This window comes from Lepisosteus oculatus, chromosome 7 (genome assembly GCF_040954835.1).
Source record: "Lepisosteus oculatus isolate fLepOcu1 chromosome 7, fLepOcu1.hap2, whole genome shotgun sequence".
NCBI lineage: Eukaryota > Metazoa > Chordata > Actinopteri > Semionotiformes > Lepisosteidae > Lepisosteus > Lepisosteus oculatus.
In genome coordinates, this window is record NC_090702.1 from 14644429 (window position 1) to 14669528 (window position 25100).

A 25100-nucleotide genomic window follows, 5' to 3' on the forward strand; every position below is an offset into this window, starting at 1 on the left:
CCTTCTCTCTTTCTTGATGTTGTCTGCAGCTTCCATTCGTGTTTCTATGCTTCTCACATTATCAGAATATAGGAACAAGTAAAAGGTTTGTTCTATTCCTATTTTCTATGAAAAGCATGGAATAAATCTATTACTTGTTCCTTTGCAGCCTACGCATGCTGACGCAGCTACCCACCTGAACTTATTAGAATATAGATGTCCATCCCTATTTCTACAAACCAGATAGGAACTTAGTAGAATAATTCACCTGAAGTAGTTTCTTCCCTAATTAAAGACTGCAAATAGTTGTAGATTGGAGAGAGAGTCTCAAGACCATTTCTTTTGATTAAAACCTGAAAACCATGTTTAGTTTACTTTCACTATTGTTTCCCCAGTGAGACCACCTGCACTGCCTTTCATACGGCTATAAGCACGTGTACTGTGGCTAAACGCTTGTGAGAGGAAATGTCAGTTGCAGTTAAACAGAAATTGTACTGCAGCTATACACTTTTATGTTAATCTCTTGTTAATGCTTCTTTGTTAATTTTGTTGAAAAAAAACTACATTTGCGAACACAAAAGTTAAAAATGTGCATTCTAACTATCTACTGCATATGTGCGTGTATATATTCCTAGCTTCTTTGCATCTTAGCATTCCTTAAAGAATTATAAAGGTAGATAAATGCATGCAAAATATAATGAAGTTACACTTTGGACAGCTATAAAAAAGCATAAATTCAAGCTTTTTTGAGCATGGTATTCTATAAAAAAAATTAAGTTGGTCCCTGTGGTACATAGACAACAGAACAAGGACAATACAAACCTCAAACAATTTCAAATTTTAAAAATTAAGAATAGTATTAAGGGAGAAATATTTTCAACATACAATTACTCAGAAAAGACAAATATGAGCAGTATATACAGACAACGGAGATTCATAATATTTCTGAAAGTTTTTTTAAAAGCAATACAATGCCTTAAAACAAAGATTTGAGGTAACCTAAAAAACTTTGTGATCATACTATGCCTAGTAATATACCCCAAGCTCTACAGCATCATGACATATGCAAAAGGATAAAGGAAGTTGAGGTAGGTATATTCTTTGAGCATATATTAATATTATAGATCAGGATTAATCAGCCTACAGCCCCTAGGATCCACTCTTATTACAAAATTGTGCTCCTACTTACTTCATAATTGGCATCAAAATAGAAATTGAGGAGCTGGCTTTATCTAAGCAATGAAGGAAGGGATAGACAAAACCAACTTGGATAGTCCTTTTCTAGATTGTACAGACTAATAAGCTGTATCATTTTATTGAATACAAAATGTACTGGTTTTGAGCTGCCAATCACCTGCCAATTCCACTATGGAATTTAAAGAATCGTTAAACAAAAACCCTTCACAAAGTGATGTGAAATCTTATTTTGGCAGTTGGCTTAGAGTTTTGCTTTAGTGTTGGCCACTGTCTGATAAACACTTCAACATGACACTGTACCAGCATTCTCTTTGAACAATAATGCAAGACAGTCATTTCAGTCAAAGAAAATTATATCATCCTGTCCTGTGCCTCTACTGTGGATTTTCTGACATCCCATGTGGACCTGAAAACTGTAAACAGGCAATGTGAATTATTTTAGGTACTGCATGGGCAGTGTCAAATCATACTGATATTTTATAGTTATAATGATGAGAATTCTACACCCAGGAGAATGCTTTACTAATTTTGGATCTAGTGAATAGGCAACAATAAGATAGCATTTTAAGGGGAGGTAGGTCGTTGTTGAAACATGATACATATGGAACACAACAGGTCACTCCATTTTCAACATCTCATTAAATGTGAAGAAAAGTATTTTCCACCTTTCATATAAATTGTTCACTTAATTGCCTGGCTACCTTTCTTGACATATATTGGTTCCCCAGCAGCTAGTTTCATGTACAGCTCCTTCAGCTCTTCCTCATGAGGGACCTCTGATTCAGGTGTTGGGGGTATTTCAAAATCAGAAGACGACTGAGATTCCGATTTCACTTCTGAGAGCCCAGTTGTGGGCCCTTGGTTGTTTTTTTCTGCACTAGGATCTGTGTTATGCAAGATCTCATCTGGTGCCAGGAACCTGCACACATTTCCACACGGCACTCCAAGGTTCTCCACATCTGTAGATTTTTGTACGTCTTTATCTAAACACTTCAAATATTCTACTTTTCGCTCCTGAGATAAAAGCAGCACTGTCTCGGCCTGGCTTCCCCAACCTTCACTGTATGGCTCAGAGATGTGAGTTGACTGAGAAGAGTTCTGAGAAGAGATGTGAGTGGATGCCTCATTATCTGAGTCACTGAAGAGGTCCGGGGACTGAGATCCAGCATTTTCTGTTGACCGCGTCTGACTGTTCTCAAATTCAGAACCTTCGTCCGTCATCACTGGGTCTGGCTTGAAAAATGCATCCCATTTTGGAAGTTCAGATGCAGAACCATTTAAACCCACGAAAGTGTCTTTATTTGTTTGACTGTCACTGATTCCTCCTTCAATGAAAGGTGTTTCATCTTTTTTGTGAATGTACGTTGATGTGGCACAGGATTTGGAGCTGCAGGTTTTACCATGGTTACAAGAAGATGAGCTGTCCATGGTCTTTCCAGTTGCTTCCTCTGGTTCCTCTTCCTCATCCTCCTCATCATCATTAGACTCCTCACAGTCAACATAATCCACCTTTATTTTAGAGGAGTTTCTTTCATCGCAAGAATGAGGTACCTCTTTCTGGCAGCTAATGGAAGATCCTTTTTGAAAATCGCTCAGCTTCAAATCCAAAGGCAAAGATTTCTGATGTTCTTTTCTAGGTAATTTTCTTCTCCAGGGAGTAAGCTGTTCTTCATCAAAAAGCTCCTCCTCACTACCAGAATCTAGAAAATATAAAATGAGGCATCAGAAGGAGTTGATGTCAGTCATACACTCCCTTCACTGCAATATCCAAAATACTTGTTTTTTGGGGAGGATTTTTCACTATAGAAAAATTTTATTAAATGATCATTTATATCTTTAGAAATATCTGAATTAGTACAGTAAAAACTGTTATCTACAAACTTCTACCTGATGTCGAAAGCTTAAAGAAGGCATCGTACTGTTTTTTTAAAGCTGTATCTAGACATGCACTCTTTAATATTACTTTTATTTGTTCATACCTATAGATGTGCAATTAAGCTTTGCTCTCTTGAGTGTCCCCAATGGTTTGTAAACAATTTCTCCTCTTCCAGAATGTTCCCTACACATGGGCATCAGTCTGCAGAGACAAAAACATGCATAAAGCTGGAAAAACAGCCCCCATAATTGTATGGCACACCTCACTTCAAGCAATAGGAATGACTATTACTATTTTTGCTGCATTCACAAAAAAGTCCACTTTTGTTGATATCTTTTACATTTCCCCTGTTACATTCAATTTAAAAATAACACTAATTTTCAGATGCATTTAAAAGTAGTAGGCTAACAATGATATCCAAAGACAAATAAAACACTACAAGCTCTCCCAGCCCTTCAAGCCATACTTCAGTCAGTTAAGCTAAACAACACAATGCTATATTGTAAAAGAGGAAAAACATTATTAAAGTGGTTAAGTATACTTACATTTCTTTCACATCTTCTATAGTTCTGCCCATTGGGATAACATTGGGATACACACTGACAGGACAAATATAGGAAAGGAATGCTTTGATCTATGAAAGAGGAAAAACAAAACTATTCATATTAATTAAAGCAACCAAATGTCCTTTGAAGTCAATTTGTTTACTTCTACCAAATAAGTTTATGAATAATTTAAATAAAATTCCACTTAATGAACAGGGTAAAAATATTTTTTAATTTTGTTTCCATGGTTTAATAGCTGAAGATAACTAGGCTGAAGCCTAAAAGAAGGACACATTTAATAGTTAAAAATGTTCAAAGTATGTATTGCATTCACTGACTCAAAAGATAGCATACACCTGACACTCTCTGAGCTGCTTGTTGCTATGAAACCAAACACTATTAGCATCCAAAAGCTATGAATGAGAAACAGAAATGACTCCTTATTTTTTATAGTCTGTGAGACATCATATGATTGCTCAATTTACCTTTTACTGTGCATTTAATCAAGACAGACATAAATGTCATACATATGATTTTATACTTCATAAGTGAATGTGTAACTGCAGTATATTCTTAACAATGCTCGCTGTACTAACTACAGTAAAGTCACATTTATAGCCAAAAATAATTTGGCAGGGCACTATTTCTTTTTCATTGCTTGTAAGAACAATAAATAAAACACACCTCTGAAAAGGATGAATGGAAGGAGAAACAGGCTCTATATGAACTTGATCCTGTTCTGAAAAAAGGATCAAGAATAAGTTCAGTGCATTTATCCTGCATTTTTGTAATGACATTAATCAATCCACAGTACTGGTAATACATGAACAAGGGTGCACAGTTGATCCATTGTTTCAACAGAAAATCTTTTTTCAAGCATACTTTTAATATAATAATTTAAATTACTTAAAATAACTGGAATTATGTACATCTGTTTTCGCCAGCTGTAAGCAGTAATTAGATATTACAGGTCACAAATGTAATGCTAGCACTCTCACCTCACAATGACATTTGTTTTTCTGGTTCTCTCTCCAAACCACATGGTCGAAGGTTTGATGCTGATTATGCGCAGTGGAGTTCCATCTTTAGCTGTAATGCCACATGGCAGCCTATTTGCTCTGAAGAATTCATCATCCTGAAGAAACAAAAAGGGAAAATAACGTCCTCTTTGAAGTTTCCACAAAAGCAAGACAGTAATAAAACAACACATTAAAACAAATGTATGAAATCTTCACACCAAAGAATTATAGACACTGTACTGAATCAACGTGGAATGTATTACCTCAAAAGTGATTTAGTATAAATCGTTTCATTCAGAAAATACAATTGAGAAAAATACGTGAACACTCAATCTAAAGGTTTGATCTTCATAATGCTAAGGATAAAGTTGTAGAATTAGAAAACATATATGCTTCTATATAATCTTATGAAGCACACTTAACTCTTCTTTTCATTGCTCATACCTTAACGCATTTTTAAACACGTACAGTAAGTTGAGTACAATATCTCTAAAGTATCCTTATGAGACTGTGCAGTAGGCTTGAGTCTTTGAGGCTGCTATCTGCCAACACCAAGACACCCCTTACAGGTTTGGAAAAAGATGATTCTGTATCATTAGACCAGCTGCAGCCCAGATATAAACTAGCATGTTCACAGACAGGGAGCACAACAGATGAAGGTTCTGGTCCCAGCTGTTATACCACAATAGCCAGAAGATATGGATATTTTTCATCTTAGATATCAAGTTAGAATACACTGTGCTAGTTCCTCTTAGGTAAACTTAACAAGATTTTGTTTTCTTATAAACAACAATAAACCTTCTCCAACTTCTTCAGTGTTCAATACAACCCATTAAAAATCTAATTATACAACGTTTGCAACACAGAACATAAAAATCAAAAGCTTAGAGAAACAAGACCATTTTACCCTGGGATGTCTGCACGCGTGTATTTGAGTCGCCCTGTTAGTGGTTACATGGCACAGAATTTCAGGCATCTTTCTGAACATGTCTAGGTTTTTCACGTGGACCTGAAACATCAATACAGCTATATGTAAGAATTACATAATCAATTATTACATATTGTTTACATATTTGTACATATATTTACTACATATTATTACATATTTCCTTCAACATCACAGATTTTCTTCAAGCTGATTCTATTCAGGTGTGCACACATAGTATATGAATGAAACGTTAACACTATCACTCATGGCCATCTCAGCATCTCTCGGAGTCTTGCGACAAAAATAAATATAAATATCTTTAATAATATAATTTAATGATATTTCAAAGTGCCATTTACCAGCATTTAATTACATGCTTAAAGCTATAGTGAAAAGACAGGTCTTAAATTAAAGCCACAGCTGATGGTTTTACTCACCGGAGAACCAAACTCCTCACTGAGGTTGGTGAAGAGGTACTCATAGCCATAGGCAGCTTTACAGTTCAACCACACAACATGATAAGGACTGAGTGTAATCCAGCTTCTCACCAACTCCTTTATTCCATTTAAACACTCCTCCTGCAATAGGGTAGCATCGGGAAAATAATTAATGACCTGTGTCTAATTAATAGCTTATACCTAAAATGTTAGCAGAGACTGCATTAATGGTATGCTGCTTTCTGACTTGAGGTTCTGTTTGCATTATCATACATTTCCTCTGGTGATTGATAATACTTTCTTATTTGACATTTCCAGAAAGAGCTCTAATGGCGTTCTGTTACTTTCATAATGTACCATTAAAATTATGTTAGTAGATTAAAAATAATACATTTTCCGTAATAATAGTTACTTTAAGGTTACTTTAAAGTGATATAAGCAGTTCTTGATTTTTGTGCATTTCTGGTTTGCATATTTTGTCCCCATGAGCACCCTCTTGCTAGTCATGCACAAGAACATTAAACTAGAACCTAATTCTTTTTAAATTAAGGAGTGGGTATGTATTCATGACATGTGCTAAACCAAAAATGCACAAATTTAAAGTTAAAAATAATTTACAATTTATACGAGTTTGATTTATGTTACATTTTTCAGGAAATCTACCACATAAAGGTTGAACTACCTACAGTATTTCCTAATCCTCACCTACTAAAAGGATCTTTTTATTGAGCGTAGGCATTGTATTAGAACAAAGAGTTCTGTATTGTCTATTATAATGGTTATTTTAAAGAGCTCACCCTGCTTGGTATCTGGTAGAATCTGGGGTCATAGAATGTTGTGTCCAGATAAACACTCTTAATGTCTTTCACCCTTTGAAGAAAAAAGAACAATGTATGGATAGCTGTAGTTTCTAAGAGTTTGAAATTCACTCCTTAAAATGTGACCAGAACTATTTCAATACGATTTGTCATAAAATGTATTTTATTAACAATTTTCAATTCTGAAAAGAAATCTATTCCTGCAAAAAATCCAGCTTTTACTTATTATGATGATTTTTTCAGCATATCAAATTTGTATTTTAATGGAAGACAAAGAACTTTCTGCTACAACAGTAACAGCAGCATAACAACAGATTTTTAAATTTGGTGTACAGTGCTGTACCTGTTTCCTGAGTGCAATAATTCCATACGGGTGGCCTCTCCTTCAGGCAATCTGAAATCTCCCGTATAGAGAACTATTCCATTGCTGCCTTCAAACAAAAACCTACACAACACAAAGGAATTGAGTCTTGTGAGAGCTGACAAACAAAACCACCCAAGAGCAAGAGCAAAAGTGAAAACAAATACTTGAATAAATAAATGTTTCTATATGGTGTATAATAGCTTGTGTTCTGTTTCAGTCATAATATCAAGGCATATGAAAAATGCATACCTAAAACATTATTGTAGGTCCACAAAAGATACCCTCTGGTGCAACATTTTTTATTTGTTGCTGTACCTTGTAGTTAAAGCAACTAGACTCTGAAGACGGTGATAGCAGTTTGATAAGACAGGTGTTCATACTCACATGACTGACCCAGGACAGTGACCAGCAGGAAGAAGTGTCACCACAACATCTTCTTTCTGAAGAAATAAAGAAGGTTGAGGACCAACCTTAACTTGGGTAACTGACAGCCATAGAAAAATAACACAATTGTGCTTTTTACAGAAAGACGCTGTTAAAGAATGCTGACAAAAGTAACCATCATAGTAGTTAGGAGTATTACTTACATATAGTCAATGTGTTATACAGACAGTTGCAAGAAAAAGTTTGTGAACCCTTTGGAATTACCCGGGTTTCTGCATTGCTTACTCAGAAAAATGTGGTCTGATTGTACAACTGTACTTCTTCTTGTCAATATTGAACACATTGTTTAAACATTCACAGTCCAGGCTGGAAAAAGTATGTAAACCCTTGTATTAAGTAAGTGGTAGAACCTCCTAGACTGTGAATGTTTAAACTGTGAATGTCAGTACTGACAAGAAGAAGTACAATTGTTTGTGTTATTAGTTTAAGCAGATTGTCTTTGTCCATTATTGTGACTTACAGTAGTTGAAGATCAGACCACATTTTTATGAGTAATTAATCCAGACATCCAGGTTATTCCAAAGGGTTCACAACCTTTTTCTTGCAACTGTAGGACTTTTGTGTACACTTTATTATCCAGTACAGGGTTGAGGCATAGATGGAGCCTATCCGGGCAAGCAATGGCCTGGATAGGCTCCATCCTTAAGGATGGATACATCCTTAAGACAGGATACACCCTGGATAAGATGCCAATCCATTGCCGGGCCCTTCACACACACTCACCAAGGCAATCTTTTTTTCAGAAATCAATTAGCCCACCAACATGACTTTGGACTGTGGGAGGAAACCAGAACAACTGGAGGAAACCCACCCGAATACTGGGAGAATATAAACAACATACTGGATATTTACTGGATTTACTTTAAGAAATTAGTCATTATGATTTTTTAATATATATAATACAGTATATAACACTGCAGGTTTGGTTTAGAAACAATAGTGACAAGGCTCCTATACACATTGTCTCGCTTGAAAGAGAAATAATTTCTTAATAGTTTTTAGAAGTGTGTAAAAATGTTTAAAAAAACAGTTCCTTTTACCTCTCCAGATGCTTCATCAATTAGTGATATTTGAGTTGGAGTTTCTACTTCAAGAGCAACCTATTGAAAACAGTAATCACAACCAAATATGACTTAACACACAAATGTTGATGTTCATTATATTTCACTTTCCAGAAAAACACAAGCATTTAACAGCTGATAAATGTAATGTCTACAACTTACTGTACCATCACCATATTTCTTACACTTAACTAAATAAGTGTCAAAATGTGTTATTTTTCTTTTCTAACAGAACGTCAACTTTATAATTTAGGTAATGCCTCTTTAAAAGCCAATGGACTAGTTCCTCAATTCACCTGCTAATTAGGGTATCTGCCTTCAACAGTATAAATTCTGTCTGACTTTATCAAAATAGGAAAGTAGAAGCAGAAAAGAAAGAAAATGCAAAATGGAAAGAGCTTATTAAATGTGTGTGTTCTAGCAGGTAAGCCTTAATGTCTAGCCCATTTTGAACTAAATTACAAGTATTTCCCAGTCACATTTAGCAATAGTCTGGATTTAATCTTTAAGGACACAGTATGATCTAATTACTTGGCTGCCGGGATAAGACCTTTTCCATATGGTGTCCAGAAAGTTCTTCAGAACAGCTATCATAACTCTGGACTCTAAATTTGGTTTCACAGTTCAATGTTGGTGGACAGTTGTGTGTGTGTGTGTGTGTGTGTGTGTGTGTAGCTCTGTAGCATCCAGTGAAAAATGCCATTTACTATGCATTGTAGCTTGTTACCTCATGGTGAGGAAGCTTAAGAAGTGAGAAAAAGTGAGTTTAAAAAAAATTCAAAATGTGGGGGGAGTGCTCTTCACAGACTTGGAGAGAAGCCCATTGTATATCCCTGTGCTCTTCCATTATCCTTCTAATAAATATTCCTAATATAAAATAATGAAAGGTGCCAGATTTCGTAGAGGTAACAAACACTGATAAACTTGCTGGATTAGAGCACTCCAAAACCAGAAGAAGGCACCCCTGACATAGAGGATGGAAATATAGTATTTATATTGTATATAACAACAATATTGTAGCTAATTAAAATATGAACATGCAATACTAATATCATGGGAAAGCAAGTCTGAGAGCCTTCTTCTTTCTGTAAAAAAAAAAACAACAACAGCATGAGCTGTTTGCTACTTACAATGTGATTTTCCCAGAAACTGTATCGCGGATTGCTCAGTAAAAGCTCCTTTGTCACGGGCGAGCAGTACAGTCGGACTGTTAGACTGAATCAAACAAACACAAATTCCCTTAAAACACCAGTTTAACAGACCACTAATTAATAAACGCAGACTATTAAATCCGTTTTTTTTTATTTTAAATAACTCCCTCTGTTTTCCACAACAACACCTTACTAAACACATGCCTGACAAATTCCGAGAACCGAGGATTGAAAAAATGAAACACCAGAAGTACTCTTTAGATTTTACACATATAGTATGTGGACGTTAATAATCGTAATTCGTGGTAGCAACGACATTGAAAAGTAATGTTGTAATTAAAATCATACTATTTTCAATAAAAGTCAGCTTCTGACCCTACCTGCATTTTAACCTTCTTTTTAGTGCTGGCCCCTTCAGTCCTTTCATATGGTCTGAAAAAAAAAACGAGAAATTATTACTAATCCCTCATATATTTACTGCACAAATATGTAAACAGAAATCATGTCATGTATAGACACAGAACCTACCTTTATGACAGTGAGACAAAAAATATGCTCTTGCATTTAAATTATCTTTGTCAAAACGGTCTAATGATATGGTAGGATATTCTTTCATACGACCTTCAAACGAGCTCATAATTCAAATTACTCGGAAAATATACACTATACAGACTACAACTACTGTTTGAAACATAACAAACACCAATTTCCCTCTTCAACCGAGGAAATTAAAATTAACGTAGAGTTCAAATGTAACTAATACCCTCTAGTGTCTGGAGGTATGTAGTTCTTTTTGTCATTGGAAGACTTGACGTGTTTTTACAGGAGAAAGTCATGATAAAATTCCCTTAACACGTCCTTTTTGAAAGTAGTATGCTTTTTTAAATATTTAATGATTATAATCATAAACATGATGATCAGACATCCATGAAAAATATAAATTGCAAGGCTTAGAATGTTTCTTAAACTCCGTATGTATTTTCTTTTGACCATCAAGTGACGAAAGCTGGTAAAGGTTATTCAACTCTGGGTAAACACTTAGTAAACCAGCCAATATGACGGTTTGTTTTATTTTAGCGTCAATAGTTGCCAGGATACCAGTGAGCAACTGCAATTGTGTCAGGACTCTTTCTGGAGTAAGTCGCATCGTTTAAAATATAGCGGGGCTTTTTATGTAAAAATGGTAGTAGATTGAATTTTTCAAAAGTCTCGCTTTGATTTTCTGTGAATACGCCGTTTATGAAATTTCAGATAAAATATGTCACATTAATAATTCGTTCTAATACACTTTTATAATAGGAAGAATAAAGCAGGACATTTTCAGATCTGTTCTGGTGAAAGGTAACGGCTGTTTTAATCCAACAGTGACGAAAAATTATTAGTAATGTGGACAAATAATTTGCTCTTGATAATATCCAATGTGTGTTTTCTACTTTAGCTTTTTGTTGCTTGTGATAATTTCGCTTTAATAAGTTTTCAAGACCACTGCCTTAGTGATGATTTTAATAGTGTTTATACGAATATACATCTTGATCTGACTTGATATATGTTTTACAAATATTCTTTTGTTATTGCCGTCAGAACCAGTAAGCAAAATGTCCTGTGCAGCCGAAATGGGAGCCATCTCAAAACCAAAATCTATGAGCCGTGCCAAGCAGTGGACTGATGAGGTGGAAAATCTGTACAGATTTCAGCAGGCTGGATACAGAGACGAATTTGAATACAAACAAGTCAAGCAAGTTGATTTGGTAAAGAAATTCATTCTTTTGAAACAAGCCTATAATTCTAGGATAGGAGTCAAGAATGTCTTATTGGTTATTCAGTTAGGTTTGACTTCACATTTTACTAGAACTTACAGTAACTCTATCAGATTCTTTACTAAAATGTGAATAAAGGATCAGAATGAGGAATTGTATTCTTAGTTCTTGCCATTTTCAAAATCATAATGCATTTGTTAAAATAGTCAAGTTAACTTTTACCATAATGCCAAATTAACACTGGTTTCCTTTTAAGTCGGAGTGTGTTCATACTTTGGTGAATTATTTGTAAAAAAAATGAAAGCAAGAATGTGAAAATTGTTACTGTGAGAGTTTGCATACGTTTTTTAATTTGTTATGTTTGCAAAGTCAAAATAGCAGAACATTGTGTGATTTTGCTATGGTAAAAGCAGATAATGAAAAACAAATTTAATTTCACTTAGTTCAAACACAAAGCAGTAGACAAACCCAGAATTTGCAATGTACTATATTATCTGCAGGACTGGAATTCAGGCCAGTACACCCATCCCTTGATTTATGAACACCCAGTTTATGAATTGGCGCAGTAACTGAGCATGCATTTTCATATCTGATTTTGCAGTTGTGAAGAGATTTGTATTAAAACGAAGGCAGGTCCTTTGTAGCCAAACAGAAGATGCCATCCTCATAGCATAAGAACACTACTGTAGTTCCTCAGTGTTGTCTAGTTAGCTTTTAACTATTGTACTGCTGGCAATTAACTATCATAAACAGGCAATAATGTTCTCACTATATTATGTTAGAAAAATCTTTTCAATTCCTTGAAAATCACCTAACATTATTTATGTTTACCCTAACAATCATTCTGGGCTCTGTTAGGGTAAACATTAATAATGTCAGATGTCGAAGAAATTTGATTTTCATTTACAAATGTCCAATTTTTTAACAGGTGTCAAGGAACAAATTATGTTAAAAACTCAAGGAATGGCTATTCAACTATGAATGGCATTCTTATTTAATCTCCGACTAGAATTTTGAGACCACACTCACTTTAAATTTCCCCTGATGTAAAAGTAAGGGAAGGCCAGTAAGTAATGAGGTCTTTAATGAATATCAGATTGTTGCTGTAAGTTGTACTGGTGGATCAGTAAGTGGCACTGTTCCCTTTGGGCCAAAATTTCCAAACTGATTCATAGTATGGTTTTCACAGGATAGTGTGCTATAGTATACCCTAATCTGTTCTTCAGGGGAGATGTTAAGATATTGTTCTGACTGCTTGGTCACTAAAGATTTCAAGGCACTGTATGTAATAGTTGGGGTGTTATGTTTCTGTGTCCTGGTTAAATTTTACTCTAGTCTTCCTCCTGTCTTCCCTTTTTAATTCAAATGTATTTTATAAAGAATCTTTGCCATAACGAGTAAAATATTGTGACGCAAAATCTTTATTTAACCTATGCATGTACATACATAATGAAAGCAACAGAAGAGTAATTTAGGAAAGAGACCTAAGAATGTTGCTTTCTTCCTGAGAATTTTCTCATCTGATAAACTGAGTGCATACTGTATGGTCTCTTTGAAAATTTCTGCACATATTGTGCTTCTTTTTCAGGACACCATTGTCCTTTTTTAGTCACAGGAGAAAAGCAAGCTGGAGGACTTGCTCTGTTATTTGCCCCTAAAAGAATTGTATAATAGATGTATAATGCAATGACTGTTGTGCTGCTAGTACTATATAATGATTTTTTTTACGAATTAAATTCCTCACTTGTTGCATTTGAGATATGTTGATATTTCCTTTCATCTTATCTTTGATTTTGTTATAATTCCTGCTGCTACAGAGTTTTAAAATGTCTTCTGAGAGCAGAACAATATGAAGCAACTCAAGGAAGGACATTATCGTTTCAAAATCCTTCATTCTGTGGGCATCAGACTATTGAGCAATGCAAATTTGCTTGTACTGCGTGACTTGTCAAACTCTGTTTAGAAAAAAAACTGAATTTGTATTTTTTTTCCTCTGGGATAGTTTTATCAGGACAAATCAATGTACTTTACCTTGAGAGATGTGCCAGTCACCCATGTCGTGGGCTTGTGGAATTACACAGGGAGAAGGTAGAGTGCTCTTGAAAGAGACCCCATGGTTTACAGTTTTGAAGAATGCTCATACAGTAAACGCATTATTTGTGGGTAGAGCTACTTTTGAAGGTCTTACTAAATATCTCTGATCTGGAGACTTCATTATTTATATGTTGCCTCTCGGTCAAATTGTTTGCCATCCGACGTGATGAAAGTCTGATTGACTGGGAGACCAATAACAAACATACTGTATAGGTCCTGTGGTCAAATGTGGTCTCTTTTAGGATGAAACCCAACTTTTGTTCTTTGATCTTCCTAGATCGATCGATGGCCTGAAACTGGGTTTGTGAAGAAACTGCAGCGACGAGATAACACTTTCTACTACTACAACAGAAAGCGAGAGTGTGAAGACAAAGAAGTGCATAAAGTTAAAGTATATGCTTACTAACTATTGTCATTTGAGCAATCGTGGTGTTCATTATTGAATTACATTTTTTAAAGATATGGACAGTTTTGGAAGCAACTGCATGAATATGCAAATTAAATCCAATTATATGAAATCCTACATTCTTACAAACTAGATATACTGTACTAAAACCAAACAAGAAATTTGTTGAAATACGTAGAGTGTTAAATTCAATAATAAATAATAATAAAACATAAAACTAAACTTTTATCATTTAACATGTTTAATATATTCATATAGGGCAAAAGTGTTGAAGCTTCCTGAAAAAAAGTGCTGACACTGAATGTTATACAGAAATCAGTAAATGTATTGTCTTGCAAAATGTAGCTTTATTATTTATAAGGTTACATTAATAAAAATAGTTTAAACACAATACTGTTGGAATACAAATATAATATATGCTGCTGCAGTGCTGTGGATTTCTTTCTATTGTAAATGGTGTTTTAAAACACCACTTGTACTTTTACCTTGTAATTCTCATTCATACAGGAAAAGAGGCAAATGCAAAATGTTGAAGTCACTGGACCTCCAGAAAGAATATACTGTCTCTTTGTCTTTGCTCCTATAAACAGTCATCGCATTCATAACACTGACGTACAGTAGCCGTGAATTCCATATATAGCTATGTTACATGCAATTAGTTTTCGTAGATCATCAAGATAAGGTGTAACATTTGAAATACATCAGAATTTAGTCTGAAGTTAGGCATGTACTGTATGAATTTTGTCAGCATATTACTCAGCTACAGGTCTGAGAGGAAGTTTAAAGGGACTGGCTGGTGCTTTAAAAAGCAACATTTGCATGTTCAGAACAGACAACAGTTCTTTCCTTACAGTTTACTCATTTCTGTAAAAATAAAAATGTCAGTGAACTACCAATAAGAAATGATAGCTTTCTATACTACATACTTATGCTGAATGTCCATTATATGTATTTAAGAAACTGTAAATTACATTATTGTAAAAGGTGGATTCTAAACGTCTCTAATTTTCAACATATTACACATTTGTGCACTTAGGTAGGTTAATTGTACAGTACATCGATTTGTGGTTCCCTTAGTTGTCAGTTCTCCATGGAAATCTTTTACCTTTTAATTCAGTATACACATTGTGTTTAAAGGTACCGAGTTTTTGAAGAGCTAAACTGAGGGCAACCTGTTTATGGTCCATGTGCAGTCTCTCAGTTTTACATAAAATATAATAAATTCTAAAATAAATAAGGAACAATAATAAATGTACTGTACAAATAACTTATACTGTTACAATTGATTCAATTTCTTTTACATCAAATCAGTGAGCACTATTGAATGGTTAATATGCAATCAAATATCAAAGCCTTTTTATAACCTTCTTCTGTTCGTTAATATCTTTTTTAACATAATGTGTAGAAATACGCTTGGAAAAGTATTTTCTTATTTTTGAACAGGTGTATCATTAAAGTATTTTTTATTAAACCAAATGGAAGTAGAAAACATTTTTTTTTATCTATGTAAACATCATCTTAATTTCATTTTCTGAAGATCAATAAAATAATTCAGGAAGCTCGGTTTCCCGTAACTATTGCAAAAGAAATGAAAGTTCCACACATGCCATGCCAAAGGTACTTAAAATATTATTTCTGTATATGGGTGTACAAGAATATTAGGCCATTCTATAGGTATACGTTTTTTCAGTCTGAAGAAATTAGCTCCCTTTTCTCACTTTGCAATTCATATTCCTATTAAGTTTTTTTGTCGCCAAGAATAAATTCTCTAAAGTGCTCATCTCGCCTTTAAGAGCACTTACCTTTAATCTCCCCGCTGACCCGATTCAGTGTTAAGTTGAGTGGTTGCGGCAGCTGGAGCAAAGAAACAATAAGATTTTTTTTTTCCTTTCCGGCAGGTGAGTTACTTGTTACCAACATACCCTGTGTTTTTAAATTGTGTTTTTTTTCCTTTTAATAAAGAGTACACGACATAAACTGTGCATGTGATCTTCGCAGAGTTTCTTCGACGAGGCTGTTTTATTATGGTTACATTTCTCACACGTTACTGTTAAATGTCACTGACAAAAACAAAACATGAACTAAGTCTGTTTTCTTACGTTTTTATTGTCTTTGAAGTCATGTTTCATTTTGAAAGGCATTAACGAGTTCTATTTTATTGATTATCTCGGCCTAAGTAGTTTTAAATTGTTTAAATGAAATGGAGTTTGTGGAGTACTTGTGAAATGATTATTTTTTAATCAAGCCTCGTTTTTTACTCAGCGTCTGTCAATGAGTTTCATGTGTCCTACTCTATTCTTTTAAAGTACTGAGTCATGATATTTTTGCATGGCTGTGTTGTTGAGGTACATGTGTACGGACTGCACGGTAGATTCTTGTCAGTAGCCTATATTTATAAACTACTGTTGTATAAAAATGTATTTTATATTTCTAAAGTAGAGTTTGTGATTTTTTTTAATGACTAAAGATATACAGAAGCTAATGGACGTGCAAAAACAGCGATCCATAAGACACATTGTTACAGTTCTGACTAGCGTCTCATTTGTGTATCATGAGTTTTAAGTGGCTGAATTGCTGGGTAGTTGAGTAATGCTCATTACTTCCAGATTTCAAACAAGGCCTTCAAATTGAAGAGATGTACCCGACAGAAAAAAAAAAACAAGGTAAAATCATTTCGTGTTTTATCATTAATTACCGTTATGATTTATTTGTAATTTCATCTGTTGTGCCTACGACTGGCGATGAATGTAAGGGACTAAGAAAACCGATTAGCATTATAAATATCTAACCAGGACAGCGTGCACTGGTGTTACCATTTATCCTCTTGTAGCCAGGACAACATAATCCTAATTGTTAAGGGGGCATGATTACAACGTAGTCCACACTGAAACAAGTTATTATATCAATGCCAAGGGTGCAGTAGTTAAAACTGAATACTTCCTTCATGTACAGTCGTGGTACACTGTTTCTGCACTCTGCAAATTGGCAATTGAAAAGGCTTCAACAAAAACAGATTGAATTCATGAATACTGTTAGAGATGTAGACCTCAAAAATGATTAATTAACGTAAATGCAAGGTTTTTTTAATCAACCATTGCATAAATTAACTATGTTCCAGTAAAAGAAAATTAAGGCCACATTTTCTTTTTCTTGGCACTTCCATATGCCTCACCTTTCTGGGTGAATTTGTTATTGATCGTAGCATTTTTTAATGAACACAGAGGTGTTTTTGTTCACAATACATCCTTCGGTTTCATTAAGGCTTACGGGTGGTGCTTCATTTCTTTATATTTGGTGGAAGCATCCTGATCGGATCAAGCCCAGGGATTGGGAAAGCTAGATTGTTTTTTGTTGCTTTTTCTCAGATCTTTATTTTTATATGCAATTGTCTGCATTTACTAGCTGATCATTAGTAAAAGCATGCATTTTCCTTTTGCTTTGCACTTTAAAGCAATCGTTATGGACCCACATCTCTGATTGAAATAAGGAATTCAGCCTCATCCAAATACAGTATATTATGGGACGGACAACATACAGTAAAAAGCTCTATTTTGATTTAATCAGATCATAGAATTTATTGTGCAGCTTGTGGTTTACTATAGCTGTTAAGACTGCTTGCTTGAAGGCATTATCTTTTATTGGTGGTTTTTAACAAAGTCTTCAACCACAGAATTGTTCATTAAGTAATGTGTCACTTAGGTTTAATACACTCATTCCAGAATCTTTTTCCTTTGAATCCTTACATTTTCTTTGTGGGTTTCTTTTGAATCGATGAAGGGGTTGTTCTTTGTTGGTCTTCCACTTTTTTGCACTGTACTCTGTATCTTTTAACATTTTCAACAGGGAAGTTTGAAATATCGATGTGTTATAACGCTGCTTTGTATCTATCTATTCATTGTTTATAGTGGCTTTGTTTTATAGAGGGTTATGGCCAGTCTTACACGTAAGCATGGGCATCTAGTCCCAACCAGTGACAGGATGCCACTTCATTACGGGGCACACACATAAACAAAGGCAAACTAGAGACACAAATTAATCTAACCAGCATGGTTTTGGAATGTGGGTGGTAGAAATCCCATGTGAACAGTACAAACTCCACCCAGAACGGATCTCGGCCCAGAATCAAAGCCAGCAGTGTGGATGGCCACACCAATATGCCAATCGTGTACGTTTTTATTTGTGTAACATTTCCACCCTTATTTGTGTTCTCGTTCTTTTGTATATAGTCGTCTGCATTGAGTGCTAACAGCAAATATTCAGTGATTATACTGTATGTATTCCAGCTCTGATTTAACGTGTATGGTAACTTCTGTAATTAGTTACTATTCCTGAGCAGTTAGATGGTTAAGTTTTAAAAATAGTCTTACATAATTGCATTTGTTCCCCTCTTAATATTATATTTAAATAAAACATAGAGTTTTATTGCACAGTTTTACGTACCAGTCTTTATTTAAGAATAAAACCATTTTAATTTTACCATTTGCTTTTCAGAGAGTGTGCACAGTAAGCAGGTGTTCACTAATGCTAAAATATCTTGCTGTACAGGCAGACAGCTGCCAGCTTGTTAGTCAAGATATGCTTGTGTCTTGGTATGCAGAAGTTTAATCTGTATTATCATCCATTTGATATAATCTTTGTAGTTGAAGCAAAACAAAAATCAAAATAGAAAGCAGTTTGTATGTATTGTTTTAAAATTGTCCCAAAACAGTGTCAGCAGTTGTAAGAAAATAGGTTTCTTTGTTTTCAAAAAAATGTGCCTTTTTCTTTAAATAAAATTTGGTTGGCTGGCCCATGTCTTGTTTTGCATATTTGACGTTTTTAGCTACTATCACAAGGTTTAGTTGTGATGTAGCTTCTGGCCTAATGTCTTTAATGTAGTACTTGTTCTGTTTTGTGCAGTGTGCTTTTTTTTTTTGCTGAAACAACACAGTGGAACATTTTTTTTTCCAGTCCTTGTAAGAAGGAAGCCATATGCAGCTCATGTGACCCCAGAATGCAGGTGTTTTGCATTTTGAGAGGAAGTGGTATAGCCATATGACAGGCAACTTCATATAGGGTATGTAGGATTTAGAAAAATGTTTTATTTTACAGTAGTAAATAAAATTATCCTTAGCAGCATGTGATTGATCTAGCAATGAAAACCACAGTGGTTAAATCATATCTCCAGAATGGGCAAATTCCTGTGCCCTCGGAGTATAGTATTCTTCTTGAAGAGCTGGGTTGTTTGTTTTTTTTGTAATTGTTAAACATAATCTCATTTCTTCCAGCTGTTATCCTTTATTTGTAGGAGGGATTTGGGGGTACACTGAGAAATTGAACTCACATTAGTTCATTATCTGTTCTTTACAAGTATAATATAGTGGCTGTTGTTTAATAATAATAATAATAATAATTGCTTACACTTATATAGCGCTTTTCTGGACACTCCACTCAAAGCGCTTTACAGGTAATGGGGTCTCCCCTCCACCACCACCAATGTGCAGCATCCACCTGGATGATGCGACGGCAGCCATAGTGCGCCAGAACGCTCACCACACATCAGCTATCAGTGGGGAGGAGAGCAGAGTAATGTAGCCAATTCATAGAGGATTATTAGGAGGCCATGATGGGGTAAAGGCCAGGGGGGAAATTTGGCCAGGACACCGGGGTTACACCCCTACTCTTTTCGAGAAGTGCCCTGGGATTTTTAATGACCACAGAGAGTCAGGACCTCGGTTTTACGTCTCATCCGAAGGACGGCGCCTGTTTACAGTATAGTGTCCCCGTCACTATACTGGGGCATTAGGACCCACATGGACCGCAGGGTGAGCGCCCCCTGCTGGCCCCACTAACACCTCTTCCAGCAGCAACCTTAGTTTTTCCCAGGAGGTCTCCCATCCAGGTACAACATGGTTGCATATACATATAAGAATGTACGGTAAAAACGTGCATTCGAGTCTAAGAAAAAGATGTCAAGAAAAACTTGACAACGGATTAGATACTGTCATTTCCCATGTAATTATACATCTGGTGATTGATGTGAACATGAAAACAGTTAAAAGATACCCTGTGCTTGTATTTCTAAAACAGGTAGCCTGTATTACTTATTTCTACAGTAGAACTGTTATTGTAATTGAGTCAGATTTTCCCTTTCTCCACTCTGGCTTAATTGATGACATCTGTCATTTAGGTCTGGGTTGCGCGATACATATGTACATGTATAGTTATAGCATATTTTCCATAGGTGGTGCCATCATAAAAGTGATGACCATGAGAAATTAAAATATGACAAATGTTTGAGCTTTTGTTTCTTTTTCAGCTCAGTCATTTGCTTCACAGTTAATTTAATACAGTATATAAAGTTAGACATTACTATTTGAACTTTAATCCCAAGAAATAAAAATATGCAGGGCCCTGGATGAAAAACAAAAGGAAATATGATTGGTGGTATAAACTCATAAATTTGGAGTCAATTTAAAACAGTTAAAAACAGTTTTTGAATTTGTACACATTAAACACAGAGAATGGAAAATCTCATTTTCACCTAATTGAGGTAGACTTACATAGTTGCTCAAATGTGGGCACTGACTTGACTGAAATAGGTAACTTGACTTCAGTGTAATGTTCTCTACAAATTGTGGCAAACTGACATTTCAAGCAATACTTGAATTGCTTGTGATTGTCTTTTGTTGCGGGGTGGCAGGGGGATACAATGGTTAGCATTGTCACTTTTCAGCTCTGGGTTCAATTCCGGACCACGGGTGCTATTTGCACAGAGTTTGTATGTTCTCCTTGTGTTTGTGTGGGTTTATTGTGGGTTCTCCAGTTTCCTCCCACAAATTGGTTTTTGGTAAAACTGGCCCTGGTGTGAGTGTGTGTCTGTGTCTGTCTGCCCTACACTGGATTGGTGTCCTGTACAGGGTGTGCCCTTTCTAGCTCCTGTTGCTTTTCAGGATAGAATACAGCGCCTCTGCGACGGTGATGTAGATGAAGCAATTAGAAGATGGCTGTCTTTTTGTTGCTTTTTACCATTAACTGTTAACTGTAAAAAATTAGCCTTTAACTTTATTTCATTAGTGAATCCTTATTATTCTAATACCTTTTCCTAAAATTGCCCACAGAAAGTCCATCCATGGGAGTGATGTGCAAACTTTAAGAACCTCACCAGCTTGAAGAACAAAGACGGCTTACTCTCTGCTCAGAAGGAAGCTTGTTTACCGGAACCAATGTTTCCAGTGAAAATGTACTGTAGAGACACTTGTGTAGGAGTGTGTTTATTGAGAGATTAAGAAGGTCTCTTGTATAGGAATTGCACAGCTATAAGCCATGGATGATTATACAACCAGAACATATGGAACCAGTGGACTGGACAACAGACCCTTATTTGGAGAAACATCTGCCAGGGTAAAATATTTTTATATTTATTTTGACTGCATGTGTAATGAAACTACTTGTTACTAGTCAAATGCATTAGAGAACATTGAATTTGAACCACAATGAATGCAATTATAATGACAATGATTGAGTTGACAAAGAGTTTCTACTGTATACAAGGGTGGATTAAAAATTAATGAGCCTAAGAGGGAAATAGTGGACACCATTGATGTGGCAGTATAGTAAAAGCAATAAATATTCCAACAGTTGTATTGATTGCTTTGCTCCGAGTACATTTGAAAATAGCAATGAAACTGAATTTCTGAGTGTCCATTATCATCTATAAAAAGATGAGGAGCAAAGAACCTGTTATGATTGGGAACTGATTGTTTGAAAATGTGCATCGTTAAATAACAGCAGCTACAAAATAACAATTTCTGATGTTTCCTTCTACGCTACGTTTCAAACCATCCACAAAAGAAAGAAAATCGGTTTGGTCTGTTTTGAGACACTGTTCTCTCGAATCTATTCTACATAATACTACTTAATAACTCTTGCCCAAAACCTGTGTGTTGGAGGTCACTACTTGGTCACTCCAAAAGTGAACACAATGAAGATTGATAGGTGGCTTCTGCTATTTCAGTACCCCCAATTCAACAGAAGCTCAGCATAAGCAAATGTTTTTAGAAACTTGTGCTCCATATTGCATTTTTTTCTTTCTTTTTTTTCAGGATCGAATCATCAACTTAATAGTTGGTGGCCTCACATCTTTACTAGTTATAGTAAGTAATAACATTTCCATTTGACATTGATAACCATTTAAATATTCCTTTATGGTGTAACAGTATTTACTGTGTTTAAAAGAAAAAAAATGTTTCAGATCATTTAGCTTTCTTGCTAGAAATTGGATAAACCATTTTTGTGGTAAATATGTTGGATACATTTAAATGTAGAACTGACATTTTTACAGGTTTTCCCAACCTTTTCTTGCAGGTTTTAGTTTTATGACTTTTAACTGAAAGCAAAAGGATTTCATGTTTCTTTTATCTTTCTTGTATTTCTCTATGCAGGTTACAATTATTAGTGCTTTTGTCTTCCCTCATTTACCTCCAAAACCTGTGAATGTCTTCTTCGCCATTTGTATCATTATGAGTTGCGCCTCAGTTATAGTACTTGTAAGTATGATTGTGGGGAACAACCACATAACCTAGTATTTATGTGTGTGTGGCCTCCTCAATCCATCAATCTCAATCCTTTTGGAGTTTCAGTTTCTCAACCCTGTCTTCATAATTCCTGTGTACTACCATACACACAGTGTATGTGGTACTTAATTAATGATGCAGCTGTTAGCGGGGCATTTGTTTTTAAAACAGAATGAATTTGGGGAAAAAAAAACCAAGGATGGGTTTCTGCCACAATTTTAAGATCAGTGATTTAGATCAGTGTAGGCATGGTTTATAACAAGGCGTGAACGCAGTAGGTTTAGCTGTTTTCAAAATGATGCTACAGTTTAGTATGCTGAATCACATTTTAGAAAATAATTTAATGTTTGAATATACTGTATACTGAAAAAATGCAGAGAAATGGCTTTAACATGGAATTTGTTTCCAGCTCAGAGTAGAATGCTGTTATACAATGGCCTTCAATGTTATATCATGCCTGGAAACTGTAAATGTGTAGACAATTAATGTACAACCCTGTACATTAGCCTGTTGAATTAATGAATAACCTTCTGGTATTTCAGTACCCCAAATTCAGTTTTTTTTATTGGTGAATTGTTGGAAAGCTGACCAAAACACCCCCATCACAGTACAACCTATACAAAAAATAAATCTATATTCTCAAAGGGTGAAAAAATGGCTAATGCTCTCTTGTATGGTAAGCTAACACTAATGGCACAAGCCTTAAACCAAGTGAAATTGTTGATGTGCTAAAAAAGAATTTCTTGTCTCCCACAGATTTTCTGGTATCGCCAAGGAGACCTGGAACCTAAATTCCGAAATCTGATTTATTATGTCTTATTTTCAATAGTAATGCTTTGCATATGTGCCAATTTATACTTCCATGATGTGGGGAAATGAGAGACAACAAAATGCCTTATAGACATTGTACTGACATAACAAGGAGCTGTTCTACGTGGAGATCTTGTACCTTACAAAAGCACAAAGAATGTAATCTCTGTACAAGAAGCAGTAGTATTATATAATGTAATCATAAAAGAATGGATTAATTGTGAATATATATTTAAAGATCATTTAAATTGAGTCTTTAAGAGTGTCACTGTGTACTGTACAGAGGGATAGAAAGGACATTTTCATCATACTTCTCAGGCATGTTGCAAAACCAGCCTGGCAAGAGTATACTGAGGCAAGCACGTGATCTTAAACAGTCAAGACTTTTTAATTGGTACATTCTGAAGTTACAAAATATCTGTTGGGAATCTACATAATTGCATTAGCAATTAAAATACTTTTCAAATCATTTCTTCAGCTTTTAGTAACTTTACAACAACTTTTGTAAACTAATGTAATCCAGATTGGCAGATTTGGAATGCTGCGTTTCAGGAGGAATTTAATCAGTTTTATTTCTTCGAGACATAATTTTTTTTTGTTAAAACTGCCAACAAGCTGTATGAGCTCTTGAGCTCTGAGAAAAGCCATTATTACTAAAGGATGAAGTTTTTATAATTGTATATAAAAGATAAGTATACATTCCAAACTTTTCCATAGTTTTGAAATGGCATTTTTATTATTTTTGGTAAAGTTTACATTCCTTGTAATAAAGCTCTTGTGAAGACATTTGATACTTTCTGATAACGGAAAGACCAATTGCACATTTTCTTAGTTAAAATATTAATTATTGCTCTCAGAACCAAGAAAAAAAACAGGTTTATATAATCAAAATGCTAATAAAACTGTGACAAAAATCTCCCATTTTAAATCTGAAGTCATAAAGAAATAAAATGCGTCAATACACTACCCCAGAGGTGTGTCTGTGTTTTGTGGATATCAGTTTTTCATTTGAATTAAAGCGAATAGTTGTAGAGAAAGACTAACCAGAGTCTTAGCAGTATTCAAGTTCATTGACCTAATTATTACCCATGATTGTTTTAATTATTGACTTGTATTGTGTAAATAATCATTTTTCTATCAGAAAGATCCACTGTGTCTAGAACATTAGTTGTGCAACTAAATCCTAACATATTAGCAAGAAAATGTTACCGAATTGTGTTGGTATCCTTATCAAATTCTATTCTTGTCAACAAAGTGAGTGAAATGTATGCAGTTTTCATAATACTTTTATTCTACCAAAGGTATTGGAGGATTTGAATCAAGGATGAAAACAAGCATTATGATAGGTATTATAATTAATGAGATATTTCCACTGTGCTTGTTTTACCTTGTGAAGATAATATCCAGGTAACAGAAGAAAATTATCACTAAGAATCATTCAATAGTATGATGTATGCATCATATATTGTAAAATGATGTGGCTGTTTGCAATTTACTATAAAAAGTTACTGCCAAATTTAAAAACAATTACAGTCCTGACACCATCTTGAGGATGAGCAATTTCTAAAAATCAAATAAGCTAAGACATGATTTTAATTAATCATTAATCCAAAACAATTTGGAGGTGTAGAAATAAAAAACTTGATATTTCTCTTAAAC

At 34.8% G+C, this 25100-nt stretch overlaps 2 protein-coding genes across 6 annotated transcripts; one reads left to right on the forward strand and one right to left on the reverse strand.

The window, feature by feature from the left end:
* Window positions 1-919: 919 nt before the first annotated feature.
* On the reverse strand, window positions 920-15972 carry dclre1c (DNA cross-link repair 1C, PSO2 homolog (S. cerevisiae)). Of its 3 annotated transcripts, none has more exons than XM_069192215.1 (14): window positions 15879-15972; window positions 10200-10251; window positions 9799-9883; window positions 8648-8707; window positions 7548-7603; window positions 7143-7244; window positions 6779-6851; window positions 5982-6122; window positions 5524-5625; window positions 4596-4732; window positions 4282-4336; window positions 3598-3686; window positions 3156-3253; window positions 920-2876 (listed from the first exon to the last, which is right to left on the reverse strand). In XM_069192215.1, exons 2-14 carry the CDS (start codon window positions 10244-10246, stop codon window positions 1858-1860), a joined length of 2064 nt encoding a protein of 687 aa, XP_069048316.1. In that variant the 5' UTR covers window positions 10247-10251; window positions 15879-15972; the 3' UTR covers window positions 920-1857. The 3 variants fall into 3 exon arrangements, with proteins under 3 accessions (XP_069048316.1, XP_069048315.1, XP_069048314.1); XM_069192214.1 differs by lacking the exon at window positions 15879-15972 and adding an exon at window positions 10583-10719; XM_069192213.1 differs by lacking the exon at window positions 15879-15972 and adding an exon at window positions 10348-10576.
* LOC102689062 (transmembrane protein 243) lies at window positions 15888-24407 on the forward strand. 3 transcript variants are annotated; one of them, XM_015353197.2, is made up of 6 exons: window positions 15888-15974; window positions 16683-16739; window positions 21177-21459; window positions 22161-22211; window positions 22500-22604; window positions 23388-24407. In XM_015353197.2, exons 3-6 carry the CDS (start codon window positions 21382-21384, stop codon window positions 23508-23510), a joined length of 357 nt encoding a protein of 118 aa, XP_015208683.1. In that variant the 5' UTR covers window positions 15888-15974; window positions 16683-16739; window positions 21177-21381; the 3' UTR covers window positions 23511-24407. The 3 variants fall into 3 exon arrangements, with proteins under 3 accessions (XP_015208683.1, XP_015208684.1, XP_015208685.1); XM_015353198.2 differs by lacking the exon at window positions 16683-16739; XM_015353199.2 differs by lacking the exons at window positions 15888-15974; window positions 16683-16739 and adding an exon at window positions 16762-19132.
* The last annotated feature ends 693 nt before the right edge of the window (window positions 24408-25100 follow it).